The 17,239-nt window shown below is 41.9% G+C and overlaps 2 protein-coding genes across 2 annotated transcripts; both read right to left on the reverse strand.

Annotated features, from left to right (window-relative positions):
• Positions 1-115: 115 nt before the first annotated feature.
• pgap6 (post-glycosylphosphatidylinositol attachment to proteins 6) lies at positions 116-10,865 on the reverse strand. Its single transcript, XM_083991037.1, has 13 exons — positions 10,705-10,865; positions 10,151-10,334; positions 9,858-10,059; positions 9,225-9,352; positions 8,860-9,125; positions 8,417-8,760; positions 8,178-8,274; positions 7,977-8,091; positions 7,195-7,337; positions 6,841-7,019; positions 2,768-2,914; positions 2,542-2,658; positions 116-2,025 (listed from the first exon to the last, which is right to left on the reverse strand). Exons 1-13 carry the CDS (start codon positions 10,766-10,768, stop codon positions 1,702-1,704), a joined length of 2,310 nt encoding a protein of 769 aa, XP_083847163.1. The 5' UTR covers positions 10,769-10,865; the 3' UTR covers positions 116-1,701.
• Positions 10,838-14,705, reverse strand: LOC311000623 (leucine rich adaptor protein 1-like; the record flags this gene model as incomplete). The annotated part of the gene is made up of 4 exons (XM_083991363.1): positions 14,145-14,705; positions 12,933-13,117; positions 12,134-12,320; positions 10,838-10,864 (listed from the first exon to the last, which is right to left on the reverse strand). Exons 1-4 carry the CDS (start codon positions 14,358-14,360, stop codon positions 10,838-10,840), a joined length of 615 nt encoding a protein of 204 aa, XP_083847489.1. The 5' UTR covers positions 14,361-14,705.
• Between the last annotated feature and the right edge of the window lie 2,534 nt (positions 14,706-17,239).

The raw sequence follows: 17,239 nt of genomic DNA on the forward strand, positions 1-17,239 counted from the left end.
ATAAATCATGTAACATTTGTCATTATACAAAAGATTTATTTTTGGTGGACTAAATGCTGTTTGGATTTTTAACTGATTTGAAAGTAATTGTCCAGTACAAGGTAGTAAAATCACATTTTACATGGAGAATTACATTTGTTCATCCTTACACACTATGAGAGCTACTGTATGTTTAAGTGGTAGACTGCCTTTTTGATACACCTGCTTAAATATGACAACATAAAATGATGTACACCCTCACACACATGAGAAAAACAATGTTTTGAGCCATGAAAGGAAGGCTATATAAGTGTGACAGTTCTGAGGCGTTCAACTTGAAACATGTGCAAATATCACAGTGGAGAAGAAACAGTGAAAACAGACAAAACATAAAGTCGGTCTGAGACCAAATTAAATATGGAAATGGAGGAAAAAACACATACAGTACATAGAGGAGGCACTGGACACAGTTATTTGAATATACATTCATCAAGTGCCCATTCATACACAATGGGCTATGTACATTACATTGTGGAATAAGCTTTCCAGTCACAAAAGTGCTTTAGAATGAATGCTGGTAAAAAATAAGATTAAGGTTTTAGGGAGAGAATAAACACACAAAGGCTGTCAACACAGCAGAGGACAGGACACGGAGTCATGCAGTTTCAATACAAGCTGCATGTACGTCTGTGCTCCAACTTAACCTCCTGCTGTGCAGTATTTAAAGACACAGATTTGTTTACAGGAGTCAGGAGGAACCCTGGGTTACAAATCACTGCACCTCAGTGGAATCTGATGCAACAGACACAACATGGAGGGACACTGAGCAGCTGGTGGTGACACAAAGGGAAGGCATCAGTAATGGGGTTGATTAGACTTTGGCAAAAAAGCAGTTTACAGTATATAGTGGAGTTACTTTTTAAATGGTGACTATTAAATATTTGAGACTATTCGTATTCAGTGTCTTGAAGTGATCTAGTCTGAAGATAGGAAGGTAGCGAATGAAGACCACATGATAGAGACAGGTTTTGTGAAACTATTTCAAAAAGACTTGAGGAGGATGCAAGAGTGAGAAGAGTTTACATCAACTATAAATATAGCATATTTGATCAGTAAAGTGAATGATAGACTGTATAGAAAAGATTTAAATAGTCCTCAAAGTGCTATTCCTTATAAATACTTTGAACATTCATTATCTACTCTATTATGTACATACACAATATGTACAAACTACTGGTCATGAGGTCAAAGGTCAGGCGGTCTGCTACCTGAAGGTTCTGATGTTTATACCTAAGCTGGTGCAAAAGCCACCATGGAGGTTTCAGCAGGTTCGATTTGGGTTAAAGTGGAGTCTGTGTGTGTGTGTGTGTGTGTGTGTGTGTGTGTGTGTGTGTGTGTGTGTGTGTGTGTGTGTGTGTGTGTGTGTGTGTGTGTGTGTGTGTGTGTGTGTGTATTTCAGGATGTGTGGAAATGAATGTGTTTTTCATTAAAGATTTTAAGATCTTTTTAAATCCAAATACAGGAACAGTTTCACACTTGAAGTGCATGTGTGTATGAAAACCATAGACCTATGAGAATATAGGTTTCAATTTGATTTTAAAATATGTTTTTCAAGATATTCAAAAACTGAGGAGTCAGAAAATTAAAGACATTGTAAAATTTCTCTTATGTGTGTCTGTCAATGTCAAATCACTTTGCCTCCTTACAGCATCTCCTCTCCCACTACGTGACAGTGTAGAGTTCATCCTTGCTGCTCTCACAGAGAGTGTAGCCACAGACCCGGGGTCTCCAGCTCAGGCTCCACGTCCAGCCCCTGCTCCAGCCCAGCGCCTCCCTGTCCTTCTCCCTTGGTGGCAGCAGGAACACCACGCAGCTGGCCACCAGCATGTGCCACAGCGAGTGGATGTAGTAGTAGTTGTCCTCGGTCTCGGCGAAAATGTACAAGCACACCCCGATGAGAGCGCAGAGCGCCCCGGGCATCAGATAGAGCACCCAGCGTTGCCAAGAAGGCGGGTAACAATGTCGACGCCGTACACCTCGGTACACCTGTCAACAGAACAGAACCAGGTTTAGCAAGGTTTTGTTCTGTATGTTTGATTGTCTTTTTTCTTTTTTGAGGAGGAAGGAAGTAGGGGAGGAAGAAGGGAAAGGAGAAGAAGAAGGAAGGGAAAGGAAAGGAAGAAGAAAGGGAAATCAAATCAAGCAGCTTCTCTCTTTTCACTCTTTTGTGATTGCTTATTTCTTCTATTAATAAATAACAAATTGTACATTTTAAAATTTTTAAATGAACTTGAGTTGTAACAGGGTAGGCGTAATAAGCTATGCTTCAGCCTATGCCTTTTCGGTCCAAATTTTCTTTTTCTGTTTACTTATTGTTTACTCTGATCGATGTTTTTGTTGTTGTTTTTTCTCTCTTTGGTTTGTTACTTCTCTTTTAATGACATGTATTGACTGAAATAAACAAATAAAACGAAAAAACAAAAGATGGTACCAGTATGTGACTGGCTCAATGTAAACTATTGTCTTTATCAGCAACAGATTCTTTGTCTCACAGTATCTTACCCATGTAGTGACCATGATGAGCAGTGCACAGAGGACAGGGCCCAGCAGGTTCCACAGGCCTTTGCGGTCCAGTTGCATTGACATGGCGATCAGCAGAGCCCCGAGCATAAACAGAGTCTACACACACACACATACACACACACAAGAGTATTCAGAAACAAACACAACATCAAAGTAATCTTGGAGCATAAAGTTTCATATAATGATACATTTGTAAGAGTCGTACATATTTGAATGTGTCTCTGATGCGAGCCATGCACAGGATGGTGACCCAGATGGCACACACAGAGCCCAGGAAGTCACAGTACTGTAGTGTGTCGTAGTCCATTATACACAGCACGGCTCCACCCGGCTGGTCACATGCATGGTAGAACTAGGAATACAAATTTAAATAAAGAAAGACATGGTGGAGAATAATCAGTCATCACATAAATCTATCTCACATTTTTGCACGCTCTACTTCCTCATAGTTACATACAAAACACACACACACATAATACCCAGTTGTTTTTAAGTTCATTACACAACTTAAAGGTGTTAGCTACAACTTTAATTCCTCCCAGTCAGTAGGTGTCGCACTCACACTCGCCCGATCTCGCTCCAACCTTCAGGCATGCCAAAGCTAAGCTAACGCTCAGCTAGTAGCTAAAGCTAAGCTAACGTAGCGGTATTGCACAAAACCTAGATAAGGGATTAAGCCGGGATATGTTGGTTATCCTGGCTGAATTTAGCCTCAAGTCGGTTGTTCAAAAGCTAGCTACCTTTATCCTGGTCAAGTTACTATGGTGATTTATTCTCTGCAGCTAGCCTGCTCCAGACCAGGCTAACAGCCAGGCTAAGTTGATTCTGTTGTCTTTATCTGTCAAGTCAGCAGTCACTCTGATCAGAAATCAATGTGTTTCATACAGTTATTCCATGTTCTTATGTACATATTGGCCTGATTTCTAAACAAACTAAATACATTTACAAATCTGTGTCCATCTATGATATTTTATGACCACTATTATCTATACATCACTGGCTTCTCATAAAAAGCAATGTAGCAAAAATGGCATATAGATTTTTTTTTTTTTTTTTTTTTAATAAAATGTTAATATATTGGCCTAAATATTGGTTGAGGTAAGAAAATGAGAATAAAATTGAGTGACTGTGAGCAACCACCTTCCAAATAATTTATACACCTCATGTGAACATTGTTATCAGCAATTTATTGAAGCAGCAGACTGCTTAATGTTTTTATATTTACCGGTAATTCATTTTCACCTGTTGAACTTTTGGCCATTTTTTCTGTATGAACTTGTATTACTTGTTATGTACTTAAGATTATAAGGAATTTGGGCAATGAATCAACTTCCACTGCTCATCATTTATTAGGCAAAGTGCACAACTGGGACAAGGAACTTGAGCTGTGATTATAGTTTTGGATTATTCAATGAGTCCGCAGTTGTCCGCTGCGCTCTCTCTGAGCTTTAAGACAGTGGTGCTTTTTTTTTTTTTTCAAGAGGAGTCACCTGACGTCAGCACTAAGTTCCTGTTGATTGGAGGAAAGTAGCCACACCTGTCCTCTCATCGGTGAATCTGTGATCAATCTCTGTGGTCTACTGACGAGAGAATAAGTTACACCTGGCTCGACCAAGCCGCTGCTCCTCAGCCTGGCTCGGCGTTAGTGCAACCAATTAGTGCAACCAATTAAGCCAAGATGCTCCGACCAGACTAGGTCAAGCCGCGCTTGCTCAGTTATCCTGGATTTCTTTATTCTACTTTTGTGCAATACCCTGTTGACAGTACCAGCTGACCATTAGTTAGCACAGCACGATCTCCGCGTCATGTCACATCAATGTAATAATGCTGTTGGTGCAGGGATAATTTCCTGTCCACGTTGCCAATGTCAGCAGATGTAAAATATTTTGGACCCGTCAAAATTTATAAAACAATTATTTCTACAATATCCTTTTTTTTTCAGTAAAATTAATACTTTTATCCTGCATTCCTCTAGACCTTCTGTGGATGCATTATTTTTGAAAAATGAATCGTTTTAATGAAAAAGTTGTAGCTATAACCTTTAACATTTATCATAAATGCGTTAAGCTTGTGTGCACTTTGTTGTGAGATAATGTTTTGAGATATCAAACATCAGTGGCCATGCCTAACAGCTCTATAAATAACAGGACATCTGTCCTGCATCCAAGTCACTACTACAGGCAAACACAATGTGCTTCAGCACACAACCCCCCAATAATTACAATCTTTCATGTCTTTGTTGAACACAGCCTCAAACATTTAAAATGCTGGAAGACAGAGTAAGTGAACCATTGCGTTTATAAACTGGTCAGACATCCTCAATAACTTTCAACAGGCTATCCCAGTAGCTGCTGGTCAGCTGATCTCTAAAACACTCTGAGGTATTTTGTATCCCTACAGAGCTGCTTCAGCTCAGAATTAATCTCAGGACGTCTGATGTGAGCGGATCTCTTCAGGTCATTTCACATCATCTCAGGTGGATTAAGTGGTGGGCTCTGACTCCAGGCTGTTATTCTGTAGCACATGTACTTTGATGTTTAGGGTCATTGTCCTGCTGCAGGGTTAGATTTGGCCCGACCCCAGGCCTTATATACAGGCTATAAAACCTTGTCACATTGTATTGAACTAGGGCTATCTAAAGTTAATTCTTGTTCTTAAACAGTTTTAATCCATGTTATTTGGGATCTTAATAATCAAGCTGTTTTGTTACATAATATATGGTTCCCTGTTGCACTCATTAAAATCTGAACGATTTCTGTCATTCAAACTCAGAATTAAGTTTAAAACCTTAATGAGTCATGCCTTTTTTTGAGAGCAGCAGCTTTAGACACCATCGTCCATGCAACTATGCACCATGATTTATGGAGATATTAAAGGGATAGTTCACCCAAAATTGAAATGTCACTCATTATCTACTCACCCTCATGTGGACTAAGGGCTTCAGAAGTCCTCTGTGGCTTCTCTGAGTTACAGGGGGTCTCGGCATAGCAGTGCATGTCCATATAACGGTTGCAAATGGATACAAACTGTCTTCGTAACAAAAAGACACACCAAGAAACATCCAAATACCTCCATGCTGCTCGTATGTAATGTCCGTCTTGTATTGAAGCCCCGAAATGCGAAATTGTCCCGAAAAAAATTAAATAAGTCTATATTTCAAGCTTTTTGGTGTGTCTTTTTGTTACAAAGACAGTTGGTATCCATTAGCAACCGTTATATGGACATGCACTGCTACGCCGAGACCCCCTGTAACTCAGAGAAGCCACGGAGGACTCTGAAACTTCTCCCAGCCCTCAATTTTGGGTGAACTATCCCTTTAACCAGCTGCACTCCAATAACTCCTTTAAGCCTTTAGCTTGACGTCTGAGCTCTGTTGATTGTGAGGCCTGTTTAACATCAGCAGATGTTTTCTTGTGAACAGCAAACTCAGTCTGTTTAATTGTTTTCAATCACAGTAAAAAAAAAAAAAAAAAACTCACAGCAATGGTGTGCTATAATACAGTAATGTCATTGTTTAGATTGTGGTGTTGGTTATTTTAACTTGGATGGAGATCTAATATTTTAAGACATATTCATACATGAAATGCACTTTCACTTTCCACTGTAGACAATGTTTTCTCAAGCATACATCGAGAGATGTGATAAATTATGGTTTTGCAGTACTTTTAGTTCATCATTATCAATATCAAAATTACTGGTTTGGTATTCATATACCACAGCAATATGCTATTGTATTAAATTAGATCAGTGTTTTGAGTCCTCAGGTCACATTACTCAGTAAAAGTGTGATGACAGGAGCAAACACTTGCTAAACTTTAGCTACAATGTGTTTAAACTTGGAGCAGTTTGTAGCTTTGGATTTCAGGAACCTGCCTGTTACACAACATTACATGCTGTAACAGTTGTAATGTTCCTTTAACAACGTAAACGTAACAGCGCCAGGACGTCACTGAGCGTCGCGCCCCTTTGTTTTGGTCAGTTGAGAAGACGAGTACGCGATGAGTGCACGCCATTACTGAGCTGCCGTTTTTCCCCATTTTCCTTGATTCCCAACTCAGCTAGCCTAACAGTGAGTAAAGTGAGACCGCTTCTTTGTCATGTATGATAAAACGTGGTGTTCGGCTCAATAAAAGGGCAACAGTGAAGTCCCAAGTAAGGTATTTTTGTGCACATTCCTTTTTTTCCCTGCTCACACCACGACACTCACGACGAACTGTTACAATGCCTAAAATAAAAATAAAAAATTCAGCCCACGTGTTTGCATTTAGAGTTTCTTACCGTGGAGAAGAACATTGTGAAGAGGTAGACGGATGCCTCTGTGATGTAGCAGCGCCTGATGGCCACCACGATGGCAGGCAGGAAGAACAGATTACTGATGGTGAGCAAGAGAGTGGCTGTCAACTGGTGACTGTAGGACAGAGCTGTGGAGTCATCAGTGCAGCCCCAACCACTCCAGCCTGCACAGAAATCAGTGCAAGATAGGACACAGTGAGGACACTCATCATTTTAGATTAATAGATTAATTCATCATTCCTCTGTGTGTGTGTGTGTGTGTGTGTGTGTGTGTGTGCGTGCGTGCGTGCGTGCGTGCGTGCGTGCGTGCGTGCGTGCGTGCGTGTGTGTGTGTCTCACCAGCCTTGCAGACACAGGCACTGTACAGGTAGCTGTAGGATCTCAGTAGTCTACATTCACCATACGTCCCACAGTCCTCTATACAGGCACTGACAGACACCTCTGGGACCACAGACACCACTGACACGTTACCACAGTCACTGCTGCAAGAAACAACACACATTTACATTTTAAAGATGCACAGAAAAGACTGATATATGACATCAACCCCAGTGGACTGATACCACACCCAGATAAGCCGATACATCCTCTGACTCAAAGACAAGCTAAAATTTACAGGTAAAAATATAGACTGACACTTTAAATGTAGATTTGTAATCATGAAACATGTTGTAGACGCACTACACGTTAGATAGATAGATAGTTAGATAGATAGATAGATAGATAGATAGATAGATAGATAGATAGATAGATAGATAGATAGATAGATAGATAGATAGATAGATAGATAGATAGATAGATAGATAGATAGATAGATAGATAGATATGTCCTTTACAGGAAAATTGTTTTCACCATTCCATACATACAGCCAGTCAGGAAAAAGGAAAAGTGTATCCTTGACCATATTACATACAGTACATTTACATGCATTCCCACATTTCATACACCTACAAATACATAAAACATAAAACCCTTACATTAGTCTAAATCAGAAATTATAACATGTGTTTAATAAATGTGTATATCGTTAAGAGTGGGACGCAGCAACAGAGATGGGGGCAAGATAATATTCAAAAAGATTTGCAAGTACACAAATACAACATGCATGCGAGTGTGTTACCTGTTGCATGTGAGCTGCAGGGTGAGGTACCATGTTGTTGACTGAGGGAACGGTAGCCTGACCACAGCCTTGGGAACGCTGACGTTCACACGGACTCCATATCCTCCAAACAAATCTGCAGACATCATGACATAATGATTCATCTGATTGGTTAACATACTGATCTTTTTGGTGAGTTGAATGCATACTGTACATCTATACCTGTGCGACAGGGCTGAGAGTGGTTGAGACCGAGGACTGGAGCCCACTGAGTGAAACAGGCCACAACACTGCTGCCGTTCCCCAGGGTTACATTAGTCTACAACACACACCCACAAAACAAACACACACACACACGTTACAGTTGAACAGCACAGACACACACGCTGCTTCAAATCCAATAAGCTCACTGAGAATACCGAGTTTGTGTGTGTGTGTGTGTGGTGTTGTGCGGTACTCACGGTGTTGAGTGTGAGCTGTAGATTGAGGGTACCACCGGTGGCCTGTGTGTGCAGGGGGTAGGTGAGCAGGGTGGGGTGTGTGTTTGTGACGCTGACGTTGGGCCCGTTGACCGGAGTGTATCGGAGGGACAGGACGTCCACCTCCTCGTAGAGGACAGGGACGCTCCACACACACGCCGACGCCGACAGCGGCGTTAACAGCGACGCCGACTCGTTAAAGGCGACCACGTCTGCGCCTAGTGAGCCGTTGCTTGTCGATGTCGAGTTGGTACGGCTGCTGTTGCCACGGAGCTTGTTCATGTCATCATCGACTTTAAGGCCTACACTCTGTGGCTTACATCCAACTGAAACAAACACCCACAAATGAAGATAAGAAAATCAAGTAAAGCAGAAATACAGTATGTCAAGCTGAAGTTTTGAGATGCGTGTCTCTCTGTGCTCACTTGTGTAGTTTGAGATGACACTAAAGGTTACAGTACGGTTGTCCTGGCTGCTCTCAACAGTAACCCGTAACCAGGTGTCCCAAGGTGGGTTGGAGAGCACCGCGGAGCAGCCGGTCCCTGAGCAGTTCACCGTTACTGGGCCATGCTGCAGAGAGGAGGAGCCCAGTCTGAGGATCAGTGAACAGTTTCCACTTTCTGCTCCTTCCCCTGATGAACAGTCCGCCACGGAGACGGACAGAGAGGAGGCAAACTCTGGAACATACAACCTAAAACATGCACAGATAAATTAGCTGTGCCGTATACAATCATAATAACAATACAATAAACCACACACACACACACACACACACACTGGCACTATTTACTTAAGGCGTGCAGGTCTGTCGGGGGCTGCAGTCTGTTGGAGGACTGTGCCCTGCTGTAAAGTGGGTGTGTCCACCGCTCTCCTGATTGATAACTGAGGCTGGAAGAAATAGGAGCAGGACGGAAAACCCTGACAGATGAAAAAAAAAAAGACAAATTTAGTTCATACCAATATTTGTATTGTATATAAACATCAGTCAGACAAACTCTGTTTCTATAGCATTATTCATTCATATTCATGCAGCACTTGTGAATGACACATTTTGAAATGAGTCACATATACAGTAAGACATTACTGAACTAAGGCAAACACAATATAGTATAAAGAGATCTAATCAAACAAAAAGAAACTTTCTTTCATGGCGTGACATTAGTATATATATTATAATAATAATTTTTAAAACCATCCTGCTGCAATTCTACAACATGAGTAGAGGCTGAGAAAAAAATAAACAAAAGAATGTGGTTTAGCTACTTAACATAAGAAACAATCCTGCTCTGGTGGAACAGGTTGGAGGGAAAATAATAAGTAGAGCATACTTGGCATCTGATTTTGCAGCATTATAATGAAAGGAACCAGGGCAGACGAACAAGCACAGAAAATCTAATACTGTACACAGCTCTATCCAGGTTACCTTCTGCTCTATGCGCCCGTCATCTTCAGGCAGGTGGGCAGCAATGTACCAATCACCAGGAGCAGGGTTGGAGAGGTTAAAGGTTGTGGAGCTGTGTGATGTGACCGGCAGTGTCAGGGACAGACTGGGGATCCATAATGTTGCATTAGGAAACACTGAACCAGTCGGGTTAATGACAGGAGGAGCACCCCATCGAATATGGCTGACATAGAGAGATGGAGAGAAGAAGAGGTTAGGATGAAGAGCAGTGGATGGAGGGGGATCTCTCCGTGATAAATGACTCAGTGTCTCACATGGTGACGTTGTGCTGTCCACAGTGGAAGTTGTGGCCCTTGGTGACAGAGAAGAGCCAGCGTGCCACAGCGGTCTCCTCTGGTATGTGAAACCGCTGCAGCCTCACGTTGGCGTACCAGCCGTACTTGGACAACTTCTGAGCTGGTTTGGACGACAGCTCTGATACAAACGTCACCTGTCCATCTGTACGGGACAAGGTTTTCAATGTTTGACGGATAGCAATTCAAACCACATTGCGATAATAATGGAGTTAAAAAAAAAAAAAAAAGGGGCTAAACGCTGCTGAATACCAAGCAAAAACAGTCAACTTTGACTACGATAAATAACCAACTAACAGCTCGGTGTCACCTTCATATCAAACTGTCAGCGGATGACTGACAAAAATATCTAACGTTATCCAACAATGTGCTTAGGACAGTGAAAGTAGCGTGAAGCCATTGTACAGAAGCGGACGGTGCTTTATGCACCTGCCATCAGCGAACTAACAAGCCGTCAGAGTTAGCAAACATGCTAACTCTCTCTGACCTCTCTCTTTCGGCCGGAAAACACTTACCGTCTCCTAATGTCACAGCCGACAGGACGACGAAGAGGAGACTGCGTAGAAAACAAACTTCCATGTTTCCCCTCCGACTGTCTGAACCATTACATCGTCCTTTACCCACCTGTAATGTCACACTAACCTGTCGCTAACCATTTTGCGTGCGGAACACTTCCTGATTCAGGCACAAAACACATGACGCAAGGAGGGACGTCGGTGTTGCCTTTGGGGTCCGTCCGAAATATCAACATCGCACATCGACATGTAAAATAAACAGTTGTGTTTGAATATTACACAAAAGTATATAATATAATATAATATAATATAATATAATATAATATAATATAATATGATACAATACAATACAATACAATACAATACAATATAATATAATATAATATAATATAATATAATATAATATAATATAAATCATTCAACACATTCACACTTTTTGGATTGAGAAATGAGTGAGAACATCTCAAAAGTTATTTTTTTTATTATAAAAAAAGTTGTAATAAACTAAACTGATCATTCATCATTGCAAAACAACTGAAGCTGAACAACATCATCTTAAAGCCTCACTGTATGTCGATGCATCATCCTATGTCTGGAAGATTTTAACAAGACTGGACAATAGGCTATAAGAAAAAATAAGCATGTGAAATTATCTACTCTGCTTGCCTTATCAATAATTGCATTTTTTATATATTAATAAAATGAATAGAGAGGTGCTTAATCAATGTCCAAGATGTTATAATGAAAATCAAACCCCCAGTGTCTAGAACATTTTCAGGCGAGAGGCTTCTATAATTTATTTTAAAAAGCTACAATATTCATAATTTCATTTGTAATTTAGGTGGTTTGGAATTCACATTGATAATGGGGGAAAAAAACACAATTGAAACAGTGTAAACAAAATTACTGACAGATTTAACAGTTCAACAGAGTTACAAAGTACATCTTTAAGCATCATTCTTATTCAAATGAGACACACTAAATATCAAAGTGCATTTTAAATCCCACTGCATTACTGTCAGCTACAGTAACTGTTGAGGTGAAGGAGCTTCACTTGTGCTTAAGGAGATCATAAAAATGTCACATCATCCTGCGACTCCACCCAGCACCACTGAGCATCGTACCCCAGCAACAACTTTTCACTAGGTGTGCTCTCCTCCTCCTCCTCCTCCTCCTCCTCCTCCTCCTCCTCCTCCTCCTCCTCCTCCTCCATTGTCTTGCTCTGCGAGGCTTTGACGCTCTCCTGAGGCAGACTGTGCTCTGTATGTGTCTCCCTCAACTCTTGGGGGGTAGTAAAACTACCAGGATCCACTTTTTTTCTTGACCTGGTCGATCTGAGCAGAGCTCTTTTGATGGTGCCAGCTTTCATGTCTTTCAGAGGATCTATGTCCAAGTCCTGTGGTTGTGACTTTCGTAAACTGGCACTAACCAAATCATTGGCAGGATTGGGCGCTGCTGGATCATAAGTGTCATGTGTGGAACCACTGGCTTCGAACTTGGAGTTGGAAGGACTGGGAGGTCTTGCTTCAGTAAACTCAGGGCTCAGCACGTCAAAGTAGCTCTTGTGGTCTGAGTCACCGTCATCAGTGTGAGGGCAGGTTGGACTTGGGCTTCCCCTGTATCGGAAAAACTAGAAATATTGAGCCACATGTGGAGCACAGTATGTGCCCTAAAACCAAATGATGCTTTACATCCAGCATGATTCAGCCAAAAACTTCTTTGGGTTTTTACTTTAAAGTCATAATCACAGGTTAACCCACAAAGTGCGGCAGTGAAGTATAAATTCACTTATTTATTATTTGGGAAACTCAGTCCTCAGGATGCAGCATCAGCTAATGCACCCAACTTGGGAAACTAACAAAATGTGGGACTGGTAATAGAAGTATAAACTTTCTTTCTGACATGTGACAGGAAAACTTCTCTTAAAATCTGGAAACATTTATTTTGTGGACGTTTGAAAAAGATGTTTGGAAATTCTCAGCTCAGGTACAAGAGTTTTACTTGTCTACTTTTTCTTACATGTTTGTACAATCCTATAAATTCACATAAACTCATTGTTCAGAACAGTGAATATGTCGAATATGGTGATTCTTAATGAGAGATTAAAATGTTTTGGTTGAGTTTAAAATTAATTTGTCATTTATAGGCCTGTATGTACATTTATGACTGTGATAAGTGCAGAGAACAGGCTCCAGTACACCTGACAGTCTGATCTCTCCATCTCTTACCTGAAGGGGCTGCCTGAGGGCCCGTGCTCCTCCACAGTGACCAGGCTGCTCAGGCTGCCTGTCAAGCTGCTGCCTCTGCTGACTAAGGCTCCACGCTCCTCCATCAGCCAACGCATGGCTTCGATCCCCTCGTGCACGGCCACCAGCTGGCGGAGAATCCTCACATCTGCAGAACGCAGCCACCTCTGTATGAACAGCACAGAGAGTTAACTGAGGTGTACTGTATGTGCATGGTATTAGTTTTTAGGCCTGAGCTAAGATGCAAGTTTATGCTTTCCCTGCAGCACCTATTGTTAGAGAATAATTTCACTTCCCTATAGATAGTTTGTGTAGATAATGGTCAATCCCTCTGTGTTATGGTGACTTTCTGTTAGATTACTGCTGGGGCAGTTATCTGCCCTATTTTCTCTCTGAGGAACATGCCAAGGCCATGGTCGCTCTTTGGCGACTTCAGTCTCACTCTCTGGCTGGTTGCAGACACAGCTGTAGAGTCAGATGATAACGCTCTCTGTCACTGGATGACACTTTGCGGGGGGAGAGAAACTATTGTTTCTCTCTCATTTCCTAGCTGGTGTGAATGCTTATCTTCATGTTTATGCACTATAGCCAATTGGATGTTAACACATCTCCCCTTTGCTATCTCAGTCCATTTCTAGTAAGAATCTGAGCGTTACTGTTTGACCCTTAGAATTGAGGTGGCCTCACGCATGACGACTCTTCTGTTCTCCTTGGCCGAGCCTAAATAAACTCCTTCAGCATAAGACATACAGGACTCTGGTACTTCTTCTTCATCGGCATCACCACAAATTCCTCCCTAACGTGACCACCCATCATAGGTCCTTAGGTGTCAGGGACCTCCCGAAACAACACCCCTACTTGTGTGCGCTCATCTCACTACAACACATGAGAGAAAGACATGAGAGGAATGATGGGAGGAGCAATAGTGGTGGAGAAGCAGCACAGGAATCCAGTTAGTATGTGACTAATGAATGGAGGTCATTGAGAGCAGGTGACAGTGGCTGTCAGCAGGCACAAAAAATGAGCAGGTGAAGTGGCTGCATACATTCTGATATGTCTCAGTAAACACAGCGGTGATTGCTGAAACAAGATGCACAGGTTTTGAACTGTGGGGAAAACTATTTTGAAGCCTATGCGAACACGAATCTGTACTAGTAAATGAGAAATCAGCTGAAGACAATTAGAAGTATTTACCATCTCTTGTTTTAAGCTGCTGATCTTGTCAGAGAAGCCATCAGAGCTGAGGACAGAGCCGGGGTCTTCACCGTCCCCCACATCAGACCTCCAGCCGTCCCCGCAGTCCGCAGCATCCTTCATCCAAATCAGAAGACTCTCCGGTGTTTTCCTCCCGATCTTATTCTCCACCTCTCTCAGCTCTGGAAACGGATCGTCGATGTTTTCCTCCGCCATGCTCCCTCTCCCCTCTCTTCACCTCCAAGTGTTCCCGACCTTTGATGGAGATGAGTTTGTGCATAAACCTTTCCAACTTCCAGTGAGAAATCAGACACACACACTCTCTCTCACATACACACACACACACACACACACACACACACACATTTGCACACACAAACGCACTCTCACGTTATATTCCTGAACAGTCCGCTGTAAAGCATGGTCGTCAATGACAAACTTCGCTACAGAAGCGCAGAACGAGCGGTGAAAACGCTGGAAGTGTGAACGTGCGAGCCGTCCGTCCTGCTGACGGCTGCCTGTCATTCATGCTGCAGAGGTATTGCTGGTATGTAGCCAGAACATGATGCTGGAAAGTGGAAATGCTCTTTGTGTGGAACAATAGTGGGGGAGTGTGAGTTTCATTCCACGCGGAGTTACATGGAGAGGCTGCAGAGAGTAGACACCTGTGCGCGCGGGATGAGGCTATTACATATTCCAACAGGGAGACGAGACTCACTCTCTGTATTAGTTTGATTAGAGACTAATCAACACGGTGTTTTACCATTAGTCCAATAAATTACACACTGATTGCCCCACAGGAAAAACAAACAACCCCGTGTAAAAATAAAGATCAGATCAAAACTGAAGCCAGTAAACATAGAGCTGGAGTTATATCTGCAGTGTACAGGCAGACCTATTTAAAATCTTTACTTATCCTTGGATCAGCTCCTGTTTCAAATGTAGGCTACTCAACATGTCCACATAAAATATGCATGCAATAATGTCAAACTGCTCATAGGGTACATGAAGAAAAACTGATTCTGGTCCCTGAGAAGTTTAGCTCCAGGTAAATTCAGAACAACAGCTGATATCTGTGAGTTTGTACGGAAAACTCTGTTCAAAATAAAATATATAAACAGCTTTTTATGCCCTGTACAAATATGTATCTGAATCATTCTGCCATGCACATGATAAAAACATTTTTTTACCTTTGTACTTTGCGGCCTGAACGTGCTCAAGACTTTTCAAAGAGAAAATGGGTGGAGGAAGAGGTCTGCAGGACAGAGTCCACTTTTAGACGCAGACATGGGCCAAATAAGCAGCTAACATCTGCTACCAACTCAAATAGATGTTTTATTTTTATTTGCCCCATATCAATGCCTTTTGAAATCAGGGCAATGGGAGTTTCCTGCTTCCTGGTGATGGAGGCGAACGGAAATTTAAGTTCTTTGTTTGAGGGAAATGTAGCACACAGATTACTGAAAGATATGGGGAGAGCCCTTTTTAATTCCGCACCAAACAAACCTGTATATATATATATGCTTTATTTCAAGGAACTTTACAGGGTCAGGTCAGGACCTTATTACAGAGAGAGACCCAGCAGTTTCCCCCCCAAAAAAAGTGAGCACTTTTTCTAACAGAACTTGGTGGATCCGATCAGATCAGATCAGGGTGGATAGCTGTCTGCCTCCACCTGTTGGGTTTGAGAGTACAGAGAGACCATGAATAGGAGTAGGCCTATAGATACAGTATATGTTTTGTTGATATTCTCTTCATGTTAAAATAAACTTACCATAAAAACTACAGACATTTTTCTTTGTGGGGGAGCAAACTTACAAACTCAGCAGGGACCAAATACTTATTTTCTCCACTATATATAATGTTGATTGCTAATAATAATGCCCGTAGGCCTGGGTCATGTTACTCCAAAACAGACATACATGTGGAATGAGGACACACACACAGAGACAGAGAGGAGAACAAACTATGATAGCTATAGAGAAATACAAAGTGAGCATGATATAAATGCAGAGGGATAGACAAAGCGAGAGAGAGAGAACACTTAGTGCATCATGGGAATCCCCCAGCAGTCCAGGTCTAGGCAGTATGACAAAGGGATGGTCTCACTTGAGCCAGTGTTATCACAGAGAGCCGTTTGAAGCCTTATCTTAAATGCAGAGAGGGTGTCTGCCTCTAGGAAATACAAGTAGACCAACCCAGCATTGGCTGATAAGGAACTATGACATGTATGACAGTAAAAGTCAGACTGTGGGTGGAGGCTGTTTAACTGCAGAGATAACCTTCAGGAGGGTTTTTACTACTGGCCACTGTAGAGGGAGACAAAGACTCATGCCTCCACCACAGTGAGTCAGCTTGCTGCAAACACCATACAAAACAGAATAATGACAGTCTCAGACTGATGTAGCCTACAGTAGTTGTGGCTGTTAAGAAAACCCCATGTGATTGGTTTGTCAGGTGTGAGTGGGAAAGAGAAGTTCAGTACATTTTAAAAAATGTAGTAGGCGATCCAAAGAAGCTCACAGAGTTTAGCACTAAGGTTAAGAATGGATCATGATCTCACTCGTGTGATTTAAAGGATGGATATTTTACCAGCCTATCGCTTTACCTCCCTCAGTGGGTTACTTCACACTTTAGAGGCTCGTAAAATTCAGTCACCTATGCTCTTAAATCTCAGCAGTGCAACAGAATCTCCCGACCCCTGCAGTACAACACTGTGGTAACACGAAGAAGGTTTTTTTTTTGGGGGGGGGGTTAGGGTTAAATAGGATTTGGATTACTGTTCTCACACAAACTGTATCTCTGAACAACCTGGAGCCAGAGGGAAAGTTTTATAGACAAAAAGAAAAACTGTCAGCAACATGCAGGCCATTTCACTGGCAATGTCACTTTCTCCCCCCACACAGTCCAAGGAGCTTTTGATCTTATAACCTGGCCTTCCTCATTCTGCACATCACGATTTCTGATCATTTTTTGTATTCAAAAGTGCACCCAAGCAGTAAAGCCAAGGAGCTTGGGAGGGATAAAATACAAATGTTATAGATGTCGACAGTGGCTGGATGCTCTTCGCTTCTTATGAATAGGAAACATTAATA

The sequence above is a fragment of the Trachurus trachurus genome, assembly GCF_905171665.1.
Source record: "Trachurus trachurus genome assembly, chromosome: 17".
NCBI classification, from domain to species: Eukaryota; Metazoa; Chordata; class Actinopteri; order Carangiformes; family Carangidae; genus Trachurus; species Trachurus trachurus.

Coding starts and splice junctions, on each gene's coding strand:
- pgap6 (XM_083991037.1), bottom strand. CDS start 10,768: ATGGAAGTTTGTTTTCTACGCAGTCTCCTCTTCGTCGTCCTGTCGGCT. Junction 10,335..10,704: donor GGCTGTGACATTAGGAGACG/GTAAGTGTTTTC, acceptor TGTCCCGTACAG/ATGGACAGGTGACGTTTGTA. Junction 7,338..7,976: donor CTGCAGCTCACATGCAACAG/GTAACACACTCG, acceptor TGTTTCTTGCAG/CAGTGACTGTGGTAACGTGT.